The sequence below is a fragment of the Enhydra lutris genome, unplaced genomic scaffold, assembly GCF_002288905.1.
Source record: "Enhydra lutris kenyoni isolate GAN:26980312 unplaced genomic scaffold, ASM228890v2 scaffoldscaffold51, whole genome shotgun sequence".
NCBI classification, from domain to species: domain Eukaryota; kingdom Metazoa; phylum Chordata; class Mammalia; order Carnivora; family Mustelidae; genus Enhydra; species Enhydra lutris.
In genome coordinates, this window is record NW_019154135.1 from 11,549,003 (window position 1) to 11,566,605 (window position 17,603).

At 44.8% G+C, this 17,603-nt stretch overlaps 1 protein-coding gene across 1 annotated transcript in view; it reads right to left on the bottom strand.

Annotated features, from left to right (window-relative positions):
* LOC111157011 (ATP binding cassette subfamily A member 13) overlaps positions 1 to 17,603 on the bottom strand; it is a 326,661-nt gene that overhangs the window by 50,587 nt on the left and 258,471 nt on the right. Inside the window, exons 57-59 of the mRNA XM_022518213.1 lie at positions 16,486 to 16,739; positions 11,320 to 11,512; positions 8,967 to 9,076 (exon numbers count right to left, since the gene is read on the bottom strand). Of these exons, the coding sequence (XP_022373921.1) occupies positions 8,967 to 9,076; positions 11,320 to 11,512; positions 16,486 to 16,739 (557 nt within the window). The remainder of the gene's footprint in view (positions 1 to 8,966; positions 9,077 to 11,319; positions 11,513 to 16,485; positions 16,740 to 17,603) is intronic.

The following is a 17,603-nucleotide window of genomic DNA, read 5'->3' on the forward strand; positions in this document are numbered from 1 at the left end:
TCTGCTCGGAATTCCCTCTCCCTCTGCCCCTCACCCTCAGATAAATTAAAAAAAAAAATTATGAAGTTTCAAAGCCACAGATGGTTAGTGGTTGCTGTTTTGAACACACACAAGCCTAATTTTACTTCTTTATGGTCCTTTTTCTCTCTTCTTTCCTTAAGATCTTATCTGTATATTTGGATTCTGCAGTTTTCCTACAAAATGTCCAGGTATGAGTATCTTCTTAATAGTTCTGCTTGAGAAGCATCGTGGTTTTCTATGAGAAATATTACGTAATGGCCTCAGGGAAGTTTAGTAACATCATTACTAAGTTAGAAGCATCTTGAAATACGTGAAGTTGTGAAGTTTCTGAAAGAGAAGTTAAAAGTTCCCTACAGTGGCCAGGAAAATGATTTACACAGATGAATCAAGGAGCTATACTTCAAGATCTCTGACCATTCCTTGTGGGCAGCCTGTTTGCTTTCTAAAGTGCAAATTAAAGTGTTGGTGTTTCACCAAAAAGATGACATATAATTATTTATATGTATTATATATGTACTGTAGGTATATGTATATATGTATTATAATATATAACAATACACACACATACACATCTATATACACACACACATATATGACCAATACAAATTCAGATAAATACTATAATGTGAGTGTATATATGTCTGAGAAAGCTAAAATTTTGCCATATAAAAGCTCTTTTTGAAAGAAATACTTTATACATACACGTATATACACACACACATATATGTGTATATATCATATATATATATATGTCTGTGTGTGTGTGTGTGTATTATATATACACAATCATGTTGCTGGGATCAGAGTGAAAGTCTTACCGATTACGGGAAGTAAGAAGCAGGATCAAGAACAGGCAGGGGCACCCAGGTGGGCTCATTCAGTTAAGCATCCGACTGTTGGTTTCAGCTCACCCCAGGGTCCTGGGGAGTTGGCTCATCTCCCTCTCCCTCTGCCCCTCCCCCTGCTCGTGCTCTCTAAGATAAATAGAAAAATCTTTTAAAAGAACAGATCAAGAGCAGGTAAGAGAGGTGAACTGAAAGGAAACAAGCTAACAGGGTTTGGAGTTTGCTCAGTTTCCTATCACCCTGTAGATATCTACCTGTGGGTAATCATCAGTCAGCAGGACCAGCACAAAGCTGGCACAGCCTGACAGACACAAGGCTGCTAGCAACTCGACATTGATGAACTCGTGTGACACACAGAGTGCGGAGGGCTGGCCGGTCCAAGAGCTAACAGAACCACACCTGAGCCTCACGGAGACTGTCTGTCCCTCGCAGCCAGGACTGCCCCATTGTGAGGCTGTGCAAGTTATCCCTCTGGAAACTTCCAGAGTCTGATCTGCTTCCAGGAAGGGCCAGGCCAGCATCGGTTGGCTCTGAGGCAGTGCCCGAGTCCTCTGGCTACTCTGGTGACAATCACTGGCCTGAATTCCAACAGCAAGCGATCTGGCAACTTCTATGTTGAAAACTTGGATTCAAATTCTCTGCCCCTTTCCAGAAGTCCCGACTTCTGCACCTGGGGTTAGGTCGGTCAGGATGAGGTCCCCCTCCCCAGGCTATCACAACCATCAGATGAGATCACAAATGCCAAGTGTGATGCTTGGGGAACACTAGAGTCACAGTACTTTGTAATTACTGTGATTAGCATTTATTCTGTCTAGAGAGGCCACAAACAATCCACCTACATATCCGATGGTGTCACAAACGAGGCAATAGGGAGGGCTGGGGACTGTGACAAACTAGGAAGCCTACGTTCTGACCAAGCGCAGTCCAGTTCCAACATGCATACGCTGATCGTTGGCCTGGGGTCTTTCCATCTGTGACCACTGGCCTTGGACCAGGAGCTCAAGATAATTTAAACCAAATTATAATGGTCAGTTATGAAATTCTAGACCTATTCTCAAATTGGAGGACACGCATTCATAGACATTAATAAATTAAACAAGAAAAGAAAACAGCTCTGTTCCTGATAATAGAACCTCAGAAAACACACAAAGGGGACCTCAAAATAATGAACGATGGTGTCGCTGTGTTCCAGTTAGCTGTGGGTAAGTTATGAGCTTCATAGGCAGGAAGATACACAGTGGCTCTCTATGTAGTTAAGGATTCCATTGTGTTCTAATTACCCATTTGATTCCTTGAATACCAATATGCAATTAACATTAAAAATAATCAAGGTTAAAAATATAATTAATGCAAGTGTTATTTAGTTATAATTAAACTAATTACGCAGATATGTAGCATAATAAGGGACTTGCAGGCCATTAGGGAGATGTAAATGTATTCTTTCTTTCAAGAACAGCTATTTGAATTTCATTTTCCAATTAGTTTACAAATGATGGGATGGGATTATGAACAGGAGTCAGGCTTCCAGGGATGAGGAAAATAGACCATATATTTTTTTTGTTGGCTTTGGAAATTCAGATTCTTTTGTCCATCTGTACTGGTAGAGAAGTTACGGAAACACACCATGCACACACACCTGCACGCACTCACGCTACCGAAGAAACAAAAACCCACCTTCCTTCTACAGTTGCAGGGAAAATCAACAGCATAGTAACCCGAGACAGCTTCCTTTCCATACACGAAATTCCCTTCCAGAGTCTTCAACAGGATCACGCGTAACTCAAACACTCCCCAGCCTATCAGTCCTGCTGCCTGCTGTTGAACAGGATAGTTCGAAATATTGATGTTTTATCAACTAACACAGACCAATCAAAGCATAATTGTATCTTTGCCCACAGACGCAACAATTACAACAGTAAAGAGCCAACACAGACAGGGACGTCTGGGCAGCTCAGTTGGTCGAGCGTCTGACTCTTGGTTTCGGCTCAGGTCACGATTTCAGGGTTGTAAGATCGAGCCCCACATCGGGCTCCACACTCAGAGGGGAATCTGCTTGGGTCTCTCTCTCCTTCTGTACCTCCCCCACTTTCCCACCCTCTCAAAAAAAAAAAAAAAAAATCAGGTTAGGTGTTAGCTTAGGATCTGAAGGGTTTAAAGGGTATCGGTCTTATTCTCTTTCTGAGCTACATACAGACTATAAAAGTGTATCTGCTTTGTAAAAATGCACTGAGATCTTCTTTTCTATTTATGACTTATTTATATATATTTTATATATTATAAGTAACTTCTACTTGTAACATTTCTATTTATAACTTCTTTTCTATTTATAACTTACTCTGTGTGTGTGTGTGTGTGTGTGTGTGTGTGTGTAATGGAAAGGTTCTTGAAATGAAATTTTTTAAAATATTAAACCAAGAAACACAAGGTTTTGAATATCAGAAATGCTCTTCCAACAAACTTTCTGAAATATTAACTCAGAATTATATATGTCATTTAAAAGAGAGTGACAGTAATAATACTACTTTTTACATTTTCAGGATCAAAGTAAAGCTGTACAAAGAAGTATGTTTGTACACTTAATGATTTGGTAATTTATTTAGGGGAAGAAGACTTTAAAAATCACTCAAATCAAGAAGTTAGAATCAGTTAGAAATTAAAAGTACTTAAAAATTTTTATTTTTTGGCAAGTCTAAAATTATTGTATATATTTATTTTTTATTATGTCCCCCCAATTTTTATTTATCTATTTATTTATTTGCGAGAGCTTGAGAAAGAGAGAGAGAGTGGAAGGGCAGGGGGCTGAGGGAAAAGGAGAAAGGGTCCCAAGCTGACTCCCCGCTGAGCAAGGAGCCTGATGTGGGGCTCAATCCCAGGACCCTGAGATCATGACCTGAGCCCAAGGCAGGTGCTTAACTGACTGAGCCAGCCAGGTGCACTGAAGTAGTTAAAATTTTTAAATTAAGTAAATAGGTATTTCAGAAAGTATAGTCAAAATTACAACAAAGATTAAAAATGAGAATAATTTAACAGGAAGGTTAGAAAATGAAAGTTTTCAACAACAAACTACTTTTGTTTAAGTAAACAAAAGGAGATGTACATCTGTGACAAAATTCAGTTTACTGCAGAAAGGTAGGAGAGCTCAGTAATCAAAAATCTTTCCTTAATTACATAAATATGTCAAAAGAAAAAGAACTACAACAGGTTCATCTGTATGAATGTTGAAATGATAAATTTAATATTTGCCTTAAAGAACTTTAAATAAAATTGCAGAATAATACTAACAAGACACACAATATGCACGTGGGTTTCAAACCACCACAGAACTACTACTACTCAAGTGAACAATAGATATACTACCATTTCATAGTACTTTGAGAGTTCTTGGATAGTGCAAGGTTTGCAGAAGAGAAGACACAGAATAAAAATCTCAGTGTTTTCCAAATTAATCTATAAATGCAGCATAAAATCGATTAAAATCTCAGTGGAAATTGTGGGCACAATGCTTTACATGTCTTTCTGTACACGCAAAAAATGATGACTAGATTTTATTTGCTTTGTTCATGTTGTGTAATTAGTGTCTAGAAAAGAAAAACACACTTGAACATCTCCAGGCATCAGAAAAAACGAGGAAGGGAGACCAGGATCTCAAGCCACTGCCTGCTGGGCTTTGGCTCCGAGTTGCATAAAGCATCTGGAGGTCTGGACCCTGCAAGGCTGAACACTCTCATAATGGGGACGTAACGGGGACTGAACACACCTCTGTGTGATGACGAGGGACCAGAACCAGGTCCAGCATGGTAACTGGGTCTACAGCACAGCCTCACCCCTCCTGAAAGAGGCTGAGAGAAGCGGGCTGGGAACCTGGGGCACAAGAAGGCTGCTCATCCTCCAGGCCGCTCAGCAGGTCAGCACCCGGGCGAAGCCGTGCCGTGACTAAAAATGGGATAGTTTCCCTATGGCTGCAAGCGGGGACCCTAAAGTCTTCAACACAAGACCTGGTTCTGCATGCGAGAGTCAGAGAATCACGAGAAGGAACCACCCAGCTGACAGAAGGTGTCACACAGGAAAAGAGAGAGCAAACGCCAAACACACAAACACATTCCCTTGTGACGTCAGCTAGCCAAGTCCCAAGCCATGAGAAAATCGAAGAAAAAATTAAAACAAATTAAATGCTTCCTGATGGGAGACAAATTCATCTGGATGAATAAATCTAAAAAAGATATGCAAGGAATTTGTAAAGAAAAGTCTGAAATGTAATTAAATGATATTTTTTACGGACACCTAGATGTCTCAGTTGGTGAAGCGTCTGCCTTCGGCTCAGGTCATGATCTCAGGGTCCTGGGATTGAACCCCACATCAGGCTCCCTGCTCAGTAGGAAGCCTGCTTCTCCCTCCTCCTCTGCCCCTCCCCATTCATGCTCCCCCCCCCAAATAAATTCAAATAAATAAATACATAAAATCTTTTAAAAATAAATAAATGCTATTTTTTAAATGACCCAAATAAATGTCCATATATACCACAGTCATGGAAAAAGCAAAAAGAATTTCATCAAGACCTCAATTTCCTCAAATTATAGTATAAAAATGTGTTGCAATCCCAAATAAGATGTAAATATTGTGACATTTTTATAGAGAGTGGTAAAAGTATCCAAAAAATAATATATTATAAAGGTCCAGAAGAGTTCAAACAATACCGAAAATCAAGAACCCGGAAGACAGGCAGGCAATGTAGCCACCTGGAAGGAAACACGAAGCAAAAGAAACCAGGGCCGAGAGCCCAGCCTGTCCGAGGACTTGCTATTACAGAAGCACTTTTTGATGGACACAAAGACACCTTGGTGAGGAAGTGGCATTAAGCAAACGAGAGCTCAGAACAGAAAAAACATCAAGGGGCGTCTGGGTGTGTCCGTCAGCGGAACTTAGACTCTTGATTTCGGCTCCGGTCCTGATCTCAGGGTTGTGGGATTGAGCCCCACGGGGGGCTCGGTGCTGAGCTGAGCATGGAGTCTGCTTGGGATTCTCTCTCTCCCTCTGCTCCTCCCCGCCCCCCACTCTCTCTCTCACTCTCTCTAAAAATAACAAAATAAATAAACACCTATTTTAAAAAACATCAAATTCTATTTCTATCACACAGTGTCTCTAACTATAAACTCCCTATTAATTAAAGACAATGTTAAGGTTTTTGACCTCAGAAAGAGAAGAATTTCTTAAGATTCAAAGAATAAGAAATACCAAGGAAACAAAAAACCACATTAAATTGGCTTCGTCAAAACTGCAAACATCTACACATACAAACTTATAAAATAAAGTTAAAATTCAAGGTACCAAAGAAAGATAATTCTTAAAACACATAAAACATGCAAAAGACTAGTTTCCAGTTGGTGGGCATGCCAGCTGGTGCAGCCACTCTGGAAAACAGTCAGGATGTTCCTTAAAAAGCTACAAACAGAGCTACCCTACCATCCAGCAATTGCACTACGAGGTATTTACCCAAAGGATACAGAAATACTGATCTGAAGGGGCACACGCACCCTAATGTTTACAGCAGCAATGTCCACAACAGCCAAATTATGCCTATCAAGTGATGAATGGATAAAGATGGGGTGTGTGTATATGCACACGGTGTAGATGTGTGATGTACACCCACACACACACACACAGTGAAATGCAGCTCAGCCATCAAAAAGAATGAAATCTTGCCACTTGCAATGACAAGGATAGAACTAGACGGTAATATGTGAAGTGAAACAAGTCAGAGAAAGTCAAATATCATTTCACTCATATGGGGAAGTTAAGAGACAAAACAAATGAACATAGGGGAAGGGGAGGAAAACTAAACTAAGATGAAAACAGAGGGAGACAGCCCATAAGACACTCTTAAGCACAGAGAACAAACTGAGGGTTGCTGGAGGGAGGGGGGCCCTGGGAGTGGGCGTTAAGGAGGCACCTGTTGGGATGAGCACGGGGTGTTGCATGTAAGTGATGAACCCCTAAATTCTACTCCTGAAACCAACACTACACTGCATGTTAACTAACTTGGATGTAAATGAAATTTTAAAAATAAGAATTTTAAAAATAATAAAAATGAAAATTAAAAAAAGATTAGTTTCTGGTTGAATGTATGAAAAACTCTTACATTAATGCGTAACAAAAAGACAGACAACCTCATAGAGAAAAGGGCAAAGGGCATGACAGGCGATTGGCAGGAAAGAAAACTACCAGACAAATAACTGTGGGAAAAACACTCGCGTTCATGAATAATCAAGGAAGTGCAAACTAATTTAACAATGAGATTTCATGCCCACCCGATCTGTAAAAAATAAAAACAATAACTATTATTGAAGGGGATTGGGAGATGCTTATGGAATAAGGTAAAGGAAGAATACCAAATAATGATCTTTATATGGTTGTCTGATTTTAACATGTGAATCTCTCCACAGAAATACATTTAACCACCCATACTTCCCATAGAGATAATAGATAAAATTAGATATAGGGGCGCCTGGGTGGCTCAGTCGGTTAAACATCAGCCTTCGGCTCATGTCATGAGCCTGGGGTTCTGGGATCGAGTTCTGAGTCGGGCTCCTTGCTCAGTGGAGAGTCTGCTTCTCTCTCTGCTGCTCCCTCTCCTTGCACTCTCTCTCTCGCAAATAAATAAACTCTTTCCAAAAATAGATAAATACACACAGAGATGAATGCATGTCTAAATTACACTAGCAGGAGACATGTAAATGTTAACACTGAGCTTTAGGAGTCCAAGAAAACCTCCCAGTGCCAGGCACATCATAGGACAGGAAGTATTTGTCGATGCAAAGAATTAGCCAATTCATGGGTGATTTTCATATTTTTGAACAACTTTTTTTCAATTATTCTATTTGAACCCGTATATATAAATCTCAGGTGCATGATTTCCAAGCATGCTCAGGAGAGACTCTGCGACCCAGGCAGACAGGCTGTGAAATCAACCAGGGTGCTCAGACGGGAGCTGCTTATAGAAGGACCATCCGAGGATGTGGTTTTCCTTATATAAGTTGAGCAACAGACGTGTGAAATCTATTATCATCATTGTCAATTAGCAATCAATTTGCTGCAGTAGAAAAGAAAGATATATACCAGGGGCCTTGTAATTGGTATGGAAAGGAAAAAGTGTGCAGAGATGGGGCCATGAAAACGTTTGTATTGGGACGCATGTGACGGCACGTGGAGGGCTCGTCCGGAAAGAGCCCTAAGCTTGCAAGTGGAGATTTTAGTTAGTGCGACCAGGGCAAGTTGGCTCCTTGGGCAAATTCAGAGCAAGAAGCAAGTAGCCCATCCTGCCTCCAGAGAGGGTTAGAACCAGGAGCCTCCTTCTTAGGAGAGACGAGAACCTCTAATGGTTCAGACCAGGCAGAGACAGAGAAGTGGGCCTTTTATCCGACTGGATGATCACACCTGATGGTGCCCACACCCCTGGGGACGATCCCCAAGTCGCAGTGCAGTTCAGAAGGAATCAGAGGATGCCTGGAGGTAAAACTGTCCTGTGGGGTTGCCCATAGAGCCCCCATGGGACCCAGTGGCCTCGGGCAGCCTGTGGCATGCACAACACCCAGCATCTTGCACGGTCTTTGCAGCAAGGAAAATAGGTGTTCCCCCTGCTCCTCCAGATGCCACCATCTGGGTTCTCATGTGGCTACTCACTCCAACCCAAAGCTGTCAACCACCTGAAAGAGGGGTCTGGGTGGCGAACGAGAGAATCAATGTCGCCCCCTGGGGCCACTGTCCCATAGGTGGGGGTGTTTGAAGCTGGATCTGTCGGTGAAGCAAGAAGGGCCACCCTCTGGCCATTTCCCGCTCACCCACATCAGCAACCAGACACCTCAAGCCCATGGGGCCACCAAAGAGGTCAGCCCTGATTGCCTTCTGCGGACCTGTCCTTGACCCTGTGGCCAGATGTGGGCAGCTTATCTCATTGGCCCTGGAAGTTCCTCCCTATCTGAGGAGAGGCTCCTGGCAGCTAACTGGAGGGTAAATCTTGAGGGAAGTGTGTCTCAGACTCCGGGCATAGGACTGAGGGGATGAGGGCTGTCCCCAGGCAGCAAGAATGACCGCATCTGCATTTACCCTGTGGGAGTCCTGGCGACGGCACGTCCTGAGGTCGGAGGGGTGTCCCCGTTCAGCATCTTGAATGTGGTGCTCTTCCCGGCCCCGTTGGGCCCCAGGAGCCCAAAGCACTACATGGAGAGAAGACGCAGGTGAGGAACAGCTAAGTCACCACAGACAGCCAGATGGCTCGGACCCGACTTTTCCGGCTTCTGCTACTCGTAGAACTTTAAATGCACACGATTGCACAAAGCACTCTGGGGTCTGAGCAAGGTGACCGTATCAACAATCGCCCAGGAAGAGTGAATCTGTGTAAGGAGCACTGCAGAGGGTGACGGGTGAGTCCCCACCCCCAGGATAGTGCTGAGATTAACCATCTGCTGTGGGGCCGTTCCAATAAGGTCCTGACTGTGTCCCTGTGTGGAGAATGAGTTTTTGAAACTCACTTCATTGTACTCATTATCCCCTTGATGCTGCTTCATAGATTAAAGTACATCCGGGGGCGTGGTTAGGGGCTCAGTCAGTTAAATGTCTGAATCTTGGTTTCGGCTCAGGTCCTGATCTCCGGTTGTGAGATCGAGCCCTGAATCGGACTCCATGCTCAGTGTGAGGTCTGCTTACGATTCTCTCTCTCTCTCTGCACCCCCCCAACACTTGCTCTCTCTCTCTCTCCAATAAATAAGCAAATAAAATCTTCAAAACATAAATAATGTACGTTAAAATATCCTCTCTGCTCTCCCTCCCCTTCTCCCCACCCCCAAGTCAGACTCTAGGCTGCTCCTGACATGAGTTAAGAAGAGAACTGTCAGTTCTAAACTCTGACATCAGCATCAAGACGGCATTGGGCAGGGGGTGGGGCGGTGGGTCAATGTTGTCTTATATCCCATGGGACAAATGGCTTTCTTGCCATCTTTTCTAGACCTAGGCTTTATCTCTCAGTACATCCATAGCTACAGGTTCTATGGCAGAGCCTGAGTCTGTGTGGTTCTTAAAATTTCCTTCAAGACCTCTGTTTTCTGGGGGCATCAGCTGGCTTTCTGTCTACTGACCTCAGGTGACTTCCCTGCCCCTTGAATCTCAGGAAAGTGCCTATTCCGGCTTTCCTGGCACCGGCCCTGCCTAGAAACCACAGGGCCCTATTTGGGACCTCTGGATGAGAGGTGCTTCCTTGAACTCCCATCTGCTTTCATAGCCGTGCTCCCCCCGAACTCGACGGGATCCCTCCCACCATCTCACGCATGGACCCAGCTGCCGTTTCCGGGCAGACGGCTCCAAGGCAGTACCGCCCATGTGATTTGGGGCAGCACGCGTGGGGGTACCTAACATGCTACGTGATCACGGCCTTCCGTTTCAGATCCCTGGAGCATCTCCTTTATGAAGCATTCCAAGGTTTCCTCTTACTCTTCAGCTTAAAAGTACCCCAACAGGTAGCAGCAAAACTAAAAAAATGATTTTTGAAGTGGAAGTAAAACAAATAGTTCAGTATGCTGCCGAAGGTTGCAGAGTTAGTCTTTGGGCTGAGTGGCTACCAAAACACCCTCCTTAGCATACTGTCCTCATCAGCCACAAACCACAGGACAGACAGCACATGAGGATACTCCTGGATCAACTTGGATTGGTCCCCAGGCTTCTCTTGCCCTCGGAATTCTCCTCTCTGAAACACCTGCTCTCTGCCACAGGGCAGCATGCCTGCCCATCCCATAAGCCAGTAACCTGCCTCAAGGTTCTCAGGAGCTGGGCACAACAGGAATGCAAGGAACCTCTTATTTTTCATGGTTAATTAACGGTAATCACTTTCAGAGTTGATTTCTCTTGAGGCAATTAAGCACAAATCAGGAACAATTTGCATGGCTTCCATCAGTTCTGATTAAACATTTCTATAAGAATTGATGCTATATCCACACCAAAAAAAAAAAAAAAAAAAAAAAAAAAAAATCTAAACTCTGGCTTTGGTGTCAGTACTCTTTTCCTCCCCAGGGAGCGTTTTACTAGATGGGCTTAACTTGCCAGTTAAAAAGTGTGGATTTCCAAGTAAGAGTTAGAAGAGGTTCCCTAAATTAATTGGATTGATAAAATATTTCCCTCAATAAAATGTCATCCTATAGCCCAAGCAATGACTAAAACTCTTCAAACGTATGAAATATTTAAAACTATGAAACGATAAACCCCCATCCATCAGTCAGCAAAGTTTTCCCCAGGGGAGGAGTCTATAGACTCTCTACTCAGATTCTGTGTCTAGTGATTTTTGCAGAAATGTCAGAAATCTGAAAACTCTTGGCTCTAATCGCAGACACTGTGAGCCTACCACAAGCAGGTGCACAGTTAGAGATACACGGGTTTGTAACAGAGAGGATCACAAACAGAAGGTCCTTACCTCTCCTCTCCGTATGCCCAAACTAATATCTTGCACAGCAGTGGTCCTCTTGAAGAAGCTTCCGTAGCTTTTACTAAGGTTGTATAGCACGAGAAGGTCTTCACTAGTTCTTCCTTTCAACACTCTTATTTGCTCTTTTTCCACGTCTATGTCCTTGGAAGATGTGACTGTGCCTTGAATAACAGACTGACCCCTGGAAAGATGAAGTCAGAGTTAATTCACAAGCACAACCTAGAAGGGGAAGAGTCAAGAGAGACAGAAAGTTCAGAGACTCGTTGAAACAGACGTGGCCTTGAGCCACACTGTCAGCTCTGGTCCACACACCCTACTTCCGCCACTGTGATTAATCATGAGCGAGAGTCCAGGGTGCCTGGGTGGGTCAGCTGGTGAAGCAGATGACTCTTGGTTTCAGCTCAGGTCATGCTCTCGTGGTTGTGAGTTCAAGCCCCATGTCAGGCTCTGTGTTCAGGGCAGGGTCTGCTTCAGATTTTCTCTCTCCCTCTCCCTTGGATTTGTACTCTCTCTCGCAAATAAATAAATAATATATTTAAGAAAAAATAATAAGCAAGGGACCACATTCATCCCCCAATGTGAAGGAAAAGACGGCAAAAGGGCGCTTGGGTGGCTCAGTGGGTTAAAGCCTCTGGCCTCAGCTCAGGTCATGATCTCAGGGTTCTGGGATCAAGTTCTGCATCCAGCTCTCGGCTCGGTGGGGAGCCTGCTTCCCCCCGTCTCTGCTTGCCTCTCTGCCTACTTGTGATCTCTCTCTCTGTCAAATAAATAAATAAAATCTTTTAAAAAAATAAAAAATTAAAAAATTTTTAAAACGACACTGAAGTGGACAGATGCCCAACTAGATGTACTTTTCAATTTTATGAATAATAAAATCTGCCAGACTTCTGTGCGAGGTAGAAAAACAATGTATCACAAGATTAACTGTAACAAAAGTTATGGTTACATAGAACACATTGTAAGAGGACTGTATAGCAAGTACTTTGCACAAACCGTGCATGAGACACTTAATAAGTGTTTGTCAGGTGAATACCAGTTTAATTTTCAATTCAAATTTATTTGCTCTAAATCTGAGCAGCTCCCTTTTTAATCTTCCTTATGATTTTCAACCTAGCACATTTTGACCTTAAAGCAATTTCAATTTCCCCCTTAAACTGTAACATACCAACATTTTAATCATTAAATGGGTACAGACCACCGAGTTAAGGCTGTACCAAAATCAACTTCCTGGTTTTGCCCAGGTGATATTGTCGTGTAATATACAACCAAATTATCATGGTATCATTGGGAGAAGCTGAGGGAAGGCTGCACAGGGACTCTGTATGAATTCTGCAATTTCTTATGAGTCTTAAACTATTTTGAGATAAAAGGGCATTTAAAATAAAATACCCACTGTCAGCTCCCAGCATCCTAGGTCCTTTCCCTGTGTTGTTTTTTCTGTGCCTAAAATCATCATTGAACAAATACAGAATCTATTGAACACACAACCTAGAGACAAGAGAATACAGCTAGCTACTTGGAAGTATGTATTACATGACACCATTCACACAACATTCAAAAGCATGAGAAACACATCACTGGAGATAAAAACAAGATCTGTGGGAAATTACAGAAGTCAGTACTCCAAGATCATTATATCAGCACAGGAATCCTCTGTAATATTTATATTCTGTATCGGGAATAAGGATTATACAGTGGATTGGAATTGTATAACCTAGGCTAAATGTGGACTTAATGTATTTTATAGAAAGATTGATTGATTGATTTATATGGGGGGGAGGGGCAGCAGGAGAGGGAGAGAGAGTCTCAAGCAGATGTCACACTGAACACAGAGCCCAACATGGGGCTCGATCTCACAACCCTGAGATCACAACCTGAGCTGAAACCAAGAGTTGGCCGCTTAACTGACTGAGCCATCCAGGCGCCCCTGAACTTAATGTAGTTTAGTGAATAAAACATAATGGTTTTTAACGTGTTTAAAAAACAAAAAAACAAGAACAGTGGTTATGTCCAGAGTGGCTAATGGAACAGGTCACGAAGGCAGTGACAGTGTTTGCTCTCCCTTCAGTTTGTGAAAAGTCATCCAAATTCACACTTTTCAGCGTGGTGGTTTCTTACCCCTTTTCTGGCTTCAGGCATGTCCCTGGACCCTTCCGCTGGCCTGGCCTTCCGCTGGCCTTTTCTGATTCAAAGACGGGAGAGCCCTTCTTCCTCCCTGTCTCTGAGACCCATGCCCAGGTCCCCCGATCAGCAGTTCTGACCCTGTCCTCACTGGGAGCACCTGAGAAGCTTTACGGGTCCCCCCTCAGGCTCATCCCCTGAGTTTCTGATCTCAGGGTTCCGGGTGGGGAAGAGGCAGGAAAGTGTATCTGTTTACAGTGGGTGCGGGACAGTGGCCCGAGGTCACTTCTCATTGGCCACCTCACAGCCCAACACATGGGGCTCTGAAATGCGCCACCGCACCCCCTTCCAGCTGACTAGCACAAAACCAGCATCTCCATGACAGAGGAAGGAGACGCCCGGGCACCAGATAGTCCAAATGCCCAACGGCAGCAGAGAAATGCTCCCCGGGCCACCTGCCCGCTCGCACCCAGCCAGCACCTCGGGCGCACAAGGCCAGGTCAGCTCCAGACTGGAAAGAAGAGGGAAAAATGGTCCCAAACGCCCCCGGGCTGCCTGGTGTTCAGCCAGGGCTCAGATTCTCATGGAGACGTGGGTTCTCAGCAGACAACCAAAGGCCAGCAGCGGACGAAGTTCAGGACCTCAGCAAGCCCAGCAGACAGCCTGGAGGAGGTGGCTGCACCTGCTCGTGGACGCTGCTGGCCCGGGTCGGGGGGGGATGGTGGGGGAATGGGGGCGACAGGCACTAACTCTCCCAGGTGCTGGGGGCGGCGTCTTCCCATCTGCACATGATTCAATACCAGTGCATGGTAGTCCACATGCGATGGAGCGGATGGTCAGGCACAACACAGTGACACATAAACACTAGAAAGCCACACTGGAGCAGAGAGAGAAAGGCCACGACAAGAAGGCTGAGAAGGCATGGGGGGGCCCTGGGAGGTGGGGAGCAGCACACGGTGGATGCTGGAGGGCAGGAGATCAGTCCCGCCAGAGGCCCCGACTGAGCAGATCACCAGAATCAAATGTCGAGGGGCATCGAGGGGGAGGACTTGGAGAGCTTCACAGGGCAACACATGCCCGACTCAAGGGGGCCTGGCTTAGAACCTTGGGGTTTCTTGTTTAGGCAATGTTAGTGACCTGGTCAGATGTGGACTTTATTTTTTTCTTTTTTAAGATTTTCTGTTTATTTGAGAGAGAGAAAGAGCACAAACAGGGGGAGTAACCGAGGCAGAAGGAGATGCAGGCTCCCTACTGAGCAGGGAGCCCAATGCAGGACTCGATCCCAGCACCCCGGGACCACGACCTGAGCCGAAGGCAGATGGTTCACCTACGGAGCCCCCCAGAGACCCCCAGATGAGGACTTAAAAAACAAATTAATTTAGCGAGATGGTCGCTGTATAGTCCCCGGTAAGGAGGTGGCAGGTGAGCGTCCTAATCAGATCCCCTCCACCTCCATGCAAGGCTCCTCGCTGACAAATAACAATAAATATTGATGACTCCCTGTGGAGAGCAAAGGCATTATTCTAAAACATGGAATGCAGTCTCTGCCAAGTAAAAAAGGGAGTTTGCTCTTTCAAAAAGAAGTCCTCTGATGGTCCCGGTGAGAACGGGGCACCCTGAAATCCACCCAAGGGGATTCTACGGTCTAGGTTTTAAAACAGATTAAACTCATGAGGGGCGATCACAGAACCAATTATGCTTGAAAGGCACTCAGAATTCTCTTCCACATTCAGTCAGACACTGGAAATCTGCAGACTCCGGAGGGATCGGGGCCAATTCAAGAGAGCTTTGGGATGGATAGTCAAGGCAGCTCACGGCTCCAGCAGATTGAAAGGAATTGTGCAGGAAGCATGTCGTGAAATGATGGACGGGAACAATTCTATAAAGACATCGCCACAAAATAGTCACAATGAGTCCACAGTCCTTAACAGCTTCTCCAATGACACGATCCTAATTAGTAATTTTTCCATGAAGGGTCCGTCTCAGAGATGAACCAAGGCAACGGATGGGGGCCTGGTGGGTCACAGGAAGACACACACACTGTGAGGGGACACAGCAAAACACATTTCCTCCCTGTGTGTCTGTCCTGTGTCCTGTGTTACCTGACAATGCTCGAGACACCTGCACAAAGTTGCCTTAAATCGCACTTAGAATAACCGAGATGTGTGTGTGTGCGTGTGCGTGTGTGTAGATGGGCCACATTATGGATCTACAAATATATACAAATTAACATAAACATAAATAATATATATATGTTATATACAATTACTTACTTATATGTGGGATATATATAAATGTTAGTATTAACTAATAATACATATATATCTCCCTGTGCTACTTGAAGTTAGTCACGGAACAAAGAGAACGCAGCATTAATGACAACAGGCAAGATCTGGCAAAGGGCAAGTTCTTATCAGTGCTGACCTTCTGTCCATTCCTGATGTTACAAGTTTAAGTCATTTAGCCATAAAAATAAATTATGTGAGGGGCGCCTGGGTGGCTCTGTCTGTTAAGCATAGGCCTTCAGCTCAGGTCATGATCCCCGAGTCTTGGGATCAAGTCCCACATCGGGCTCCCTGCTTAGCGGGGAGGCTGCTTCTCTCTCTGCTCCTCACTCTGCTCATGCTCTCTCTCTCTCTCAGATAAATAACTAAAATCTTCAAAAACTAAAAAAATTAATTAATTAATTAACTTTGTTATGGTATCAGCTAAACTTGCCCTAGACGTTACAATCAAAGTAAGAGGGAATTTAATCACAGGGGAAAATTAATAATTAGAACAATTATATCACAGGTCGGCACTTCATCTTTTTTGATATTCTCCTTCCCAGAGTGGGTGACTCACGTCAATGAAAAAAGAAAAAAAGAAAGGAAAGAGAAGAAAAAGCAACATAGAATCAAAATCATCACTCATCAGCAGGGCGTATCGCACAGATCGGACATATTTGTTGTCTTGTGCTCGCTGGGATGGAGCTTTCTCTCGCTCTTTGTGGAGCAGCTGGTGCCCTCCCAGGCTGAGCCCCGCAGGACATACCATGGCCGCTGCAGAAGGTCCCAGTGCAGCACAATCCTCAGGAGGAGAAGCACCGTGCCTTGCAAGGCCAGCTGTACGAAGATCCAGCCCAGGAAGTTCATCTCAAAGGGGCTCATGTAGGAATCGATGCCGAAGTTGTGGGTCAGGTCATACTTGATCTGATTGTAACAGAGTTCTATGAGTCCCTGCCCCAGGCAGAACTGAGGGAAAATGGTGAAGACCCACTTGAGGACGTCATAGATGTTCTGTAAATTCTGTACAGTGAGAGAAAGGGGAAATAAATCAACCTGAAATCTCTCTCCCCTTGCTGGTCCTGGATCCAGGTCCCCCCTGTCACAGCCACTCAGTGACAGGCACAGACGGCCATCAAACCTAAGAGGATCGGTGTCAAGACTCAGGTCTGGTGGTTTTGCCTTCTGGGTGGTGGACGTGCTTGGGAGCCCTCATCTGCTTCTTCCTTCCGAGTTCCGCTATTGGCCAGGCATGCCTATCCCGAGCCTGTCCCACAGCTGTGCTGTGCTTTGGAAACACATAACTAGTACGCTTCCCAGGCTCACACGTGGAGGGGAGTTCTGTCTCATGACGCATCATACCCAAAGCCTCTCCCGCACCTGATTCAGGTGAGACCTTGGTAAAGACTTTCAAGTTGAAGCTAGGATAAGGCAAGACTTTAGGGGCTGTTGGGATGGACTGCATGTATTTTCCTGCAAGAAGGACACGCATTGGAGGGTAGTGCGTAGTGAAATGTTACGGACTGAATGTTTATGGCTCCCAAATTCATAGGTGCAGCCCTGACCCCCAGTGCGATGGCATTCGGAGATGGGACCTTAGGGAGATGATTGAGGTCAGGAAAACAGAGTCCCCACGATGGGATCAATGCCCTCCTGGGAAGAGTTAGAGACACGAGAGCTTGCCCTCTCTGCTGCTTGGAGATGACTTGGAAGTCACCTCCAAGCCAGGAAGCAGGTCCTACCGAGGAATTGATTCTACAGGCACCTTGAGATCTCAGATGCCCAGCCTCAGGGTGAGGCACAGCATCAGCTTGTCAGGCCCCCCAGCCTGTGGCAGGTGTTACAACAGCCCAGGTAAGACATACAGGGAACATCCCGAGTCACGGG